Raw genomic sequence first — 3,778 nt, forward strand, 5'->3', positions numbered from 1 at the left:
GACGGGGGGGGGTCTGTCCCCCCAGGAGCTTCGGGAAGGACTAAGTCCGGGAATGTGGGGTCCCAGATGGGAAATGGGCTGAGTCACAAGAACTTCCCTGGACCCGAAACAGAATCGGCTCCTTGGGTCTGTCCTGGCATCATCCTGCAGCAGAGGGGTCCCTGGAACTCTGTGTGATATGGGAGGAAAGGGTGAGGGTGGGGGTGAGAGAGTGAGTGAGTGAGTGAGTGAGTGAAGGAAGGAAGGAAGGAAGGAAGGAAGGAAGTGAAAAAATGAATGATGATGATGTGAAGGAAGGAAGAGAGAAAAGGATAAACAGAGAAAACAAGAATGGAAGGAAGGTAGGAAGGAGGGATGGGGAAAGGGGTGCAGGCAGGGGGGAGCAGTGATGGTGACAGGGAGCCTGAGGGTCCCTGGAAACACCACCCCAAGTGAGAGCAGCACAGCTGCCTCCGCAGTCACCCGGCCACAGCTCCCCCTCCAGCACAGTTAATCCAGACCCCAGCTAATCCTCTCACAGGTCACTGGGGGCTCATTGCATTTTGTTCACTTCTCAAATGCATCTAGAATTAATTAAAAAACCCGACTCTAAATTCCTCCTGTGGCAAAAGCATTTGGTGCATTGCCCTGGGGTGAGCCAGAGGAGTGATAGGGGGGCAGCATTTTCTGGCCCAAAATGCTCAGATCTCATTTTAAAAAAGAGGAGAAGCGTTAATGGATGCGCCCAGGATGAACAGGAGGAAGTCTGAGGGTGGGAGACCAGGTTGGTGCTGGGCAGCTGGCCTGACAGATCAGCTCTGCAAGGCCACTTCGGTCCTGTTTGACTTCCAGGGACTGTAAGATTGTAAATATTTGCTCTTAATATTAACTGTTTGTGCCTATTTTACTCTCCCCTGTGGCCCCAAGGAGGGAGAGGATCTCATTCTGTGTATGAGCAATCCCTTGGTCTGCTGAGATGCCAAAAAATAACTGTTACTCTCAAAAAATCAACTTTGGGGATAAAAAATGCTTGTGCCTGGATTGCACCAGGGGGAAATGTGTTGTTTAGTGTAGGGTGGTGGCCCACATAGGTCTGTGTCCAGCACCTGGGAGGTTTGGGCAGGCTTTAGTGCTCCTGCTTGTGGTGCAGGGCTTCTGGAGCGTTTCTGGATTCTCAGGCTGGATTTGGGGAGCATTTCAGTAAACGGCAGTCCAGGGTATCATTGCGAGCTGGGATGATGCAGCCCCAGGCAGGTTGTGCCTGGCAATGCTCCCTGGTGCTGGCGCTGGCTGGCCCTGGACACTGTGTAATGGAAAGGGTGTGTTTGTCCCAGCGTGTCCCCGGGCACTGGAGCTGATTGCAATCCATTGGTCGATTGGAATGGACCGCATTGATCAGGCCAGCGGATCCGGCACAGCACGTCCAGCCCGGTGGCTTCGCTGAGCTCCAGGCACGAGCTGGGGTGTCACGGGGGGCTCTGCACCCGCTCCCCCACCACGTTGTTGCACTGTGCAGGTCTCAGTGCCAGCAAGGCAGTTCCACCCTCAGTGGCACGTCCCATGTCGCTAAATAATAGAGTGACCTGTGGCAGGGAGTGGTGTGTGGAGAGTTCCTGTGGTCCCATCTCTTTGAGGTGCTTGGAATGTGACACATGGCTTCTCCACGATCCTGTCCACTCCCTAATGCAGCCCCATGAGGGGCTGGAGGGTCCAGCAGCCTGGCAGGCTGTCACTAGGTTCCCCTACCACACGCTCACCTCCACCAGGGAGCCCACCAGGCCTGGGCCACTTCTCCCATGTCCATGTCACCTCTCTCTCAAGCAAAGTTGAGTGTAGGTCCTTGACCCTGCAGCTGAGCCTTCCAGAAGGGACCAAAACAGCTCCCCATTCCCCAGTGGCAGTTGCTCCTTCATGACACTTGGCCAGCTAAACCCATCTGTGACCATGGATGGCTCCATGTCCCAATGGATACGTTGGGAAAGTTGCTCCTCAGGACATCTGCCCCGAGCAAGTGCCTTCCCGGGACCTTCTCCAGCCGGCTGCATGTTGGCTGTGTCCTCTCCCATCCCCGGGCAGGGGGACAGAGGTTAAATCCACATCTCCCTGTGCTTTCCCTCGAGCCCAGAAGAGCTGGTGCTCCAAGGTCGGCGCTGGGCTGGGCGTTGATCCATCTGGCACAGGCAATGTGAACTGATGGAGCCGCTTCCAGGAGTACCTTTATTGATATCTGTGTCCCAAGGAGAACAGCTCGGCCTCTCCACTTTCCTCTCTGGTGGCAGAGCTCGTGGGAAAAGTGAAGTGGAGAAACTCCAGGTTTTTCATCTGCTGGAGTTGTTGAGTGTCCCACAAATGCAATAAGATTTGTTCACTCACTTTCTACCATGAAAGAACAAACTCTAACACCTTCTCCCTTCCACCTGTGTATTTTTTGGGAGCAGCCCAGTGAAGGAAGGGAGAATTAGAACAGTGTAAGGGGTTGTCAGTCAACATGCAGCCCATGAGAACCACTGGCCAAGCAGCCCCTTGGGTCCCTGTGCCGTGAGAGGTAACGGCCCTGTCTTTGTTTTCTCATTGCAGAGCCTCTCACAGGATCCGTGTGGTGACGTGGCAGCCAAGACGTGGAAATTTGGGACTTCTCTTCCACTGCAGCAGAATTTGGGGGGTGGGCAGGGGTGGGTCAGGGGGACATTGGGAGTCGCAAGACCCTTCACCTTCACTGTGGGCTTGGCTCAGGGATGACTACAGGCAGAGTCAACCCTTACAGCATCGTGTCCTCCGAGGAAGACGGGCTGAGGTTGACCACCATGCCAGGTATCAACGGCTTTGGCAATGGGAAAATCCACACCAGGAGGAAATGCAGGAACAGGTTTGTAAAGAAGAATGGTCAGTGCAACGTGGAGTTCACCAACATGGACGACAAGCCACAGAGGTACATTGCAGACATGTTCACCACGTGCGTTGACATCCGCTGGAGGTATATGCTCTTGCTCTTTTCGCTGGCATTTCTGGTGTCCTGGTTATTGTTTGGGCTGATTTTCTGGCTAATTGCACTCATTCATGGAGACTTAGAAAACCCGGGTGGAGACGATACTTTCAAGCCTTGCGTTCTGCAGGTCAATGGCTTTGTGGCTGCTTTTCTATTCTCCATTGAGACCCAAACGACGATTGGGTATGGCTTCCGCTGCGTGACCGAGGAGTGTCCGCTCGCCGTCTTCATGGTGGTGGTTCAGTCCATCGTGGGCTGTATAATCGACTCTTTCATGATTGGTGCAATAATGGCAAAAATGGCCAGGCCCAAAAAACGGGCCCAGACATTACTTTTCAGCCATAATGCAGTAGTGGCGATGAGAGATGGAAAACTCTGCCTGATGTGGAGAGTTGGGAACCTACGGAAAAGCCACATAGTAGAAGCCCACGTACGAGCTCAGCTAATTAAGCCCAGGATCACAGAGGAAGGGGAGTACATCCCACTCGACCAAATAGACATTGACGTGGGGTTTGATAAAGGCTTGGACCGTATTTTCTTGGTGTCTCCCATCACCATTCTCCACGAAATCAACGAAGACAGCCCCTTGTTCGGGATAAGCCGCCAGGACTTGGAGACAGATGACTTTGAGATCGTCGTCATCCTGGAGGGCATGGTAGAGGCCACAGCCATGACGACGCAAGCTCGGAGCTCCTACCTGGCCAGTGAAATCCTGTGGGGCCACCGCTTCGAGCCCGTCTTGTTCGAGGAGAAAAACCAGTACAAAGTAGACTATTCCCACTTCCACAAAACCTACGAGGTGCCGTCCACCCC

The 3,778-nt window shown here is 53.7% G+C and overlaps 1 protein-coding gene across 1 annotated transcript in view; it reads left to right on the plus strand.

Annotated features, from left to right (window-relative positions):
- The window catches only part of LOC103615569 (ATP-sensitive inward rectifier potassium channel 12), a 31,633-nt gene that overhangs the window by 24,587 nt on the left and 3,268 nt on the right, over positions 1-3,778 (plus strand). Inside the window, exon 2 of the mRNA XM_008633629.2 lies at positions 2,557-3,773. Within this exon, the coding sequence (XP_008631851.1) occupies positions 2,715-3,773 (1,059 nt within the window). The 5' untranslated portion in view covers positions 2,557-2,714. The remainder of the gene's footprint in view (positions 1-2,556; positions 3,774-3,778) is intronic.

Source organism: Corvus brachyrhynchos, unplaced genomic scaffold (genome assembly GCF_000691975.1).
Source record: "Corvus brachyrhynchos isolate BGI_N302 unplaced genomic scaffold, ASM69197v1 scaffold5, whole genome shotgun sequence".
Classification (NCBI taxonomy): domain Eukaryota; kingdom Metazoa; phylum Chordata; class Aves; order Passeriformes; family Corvidae; genus Corvus; species Corvus brachyrhynchos.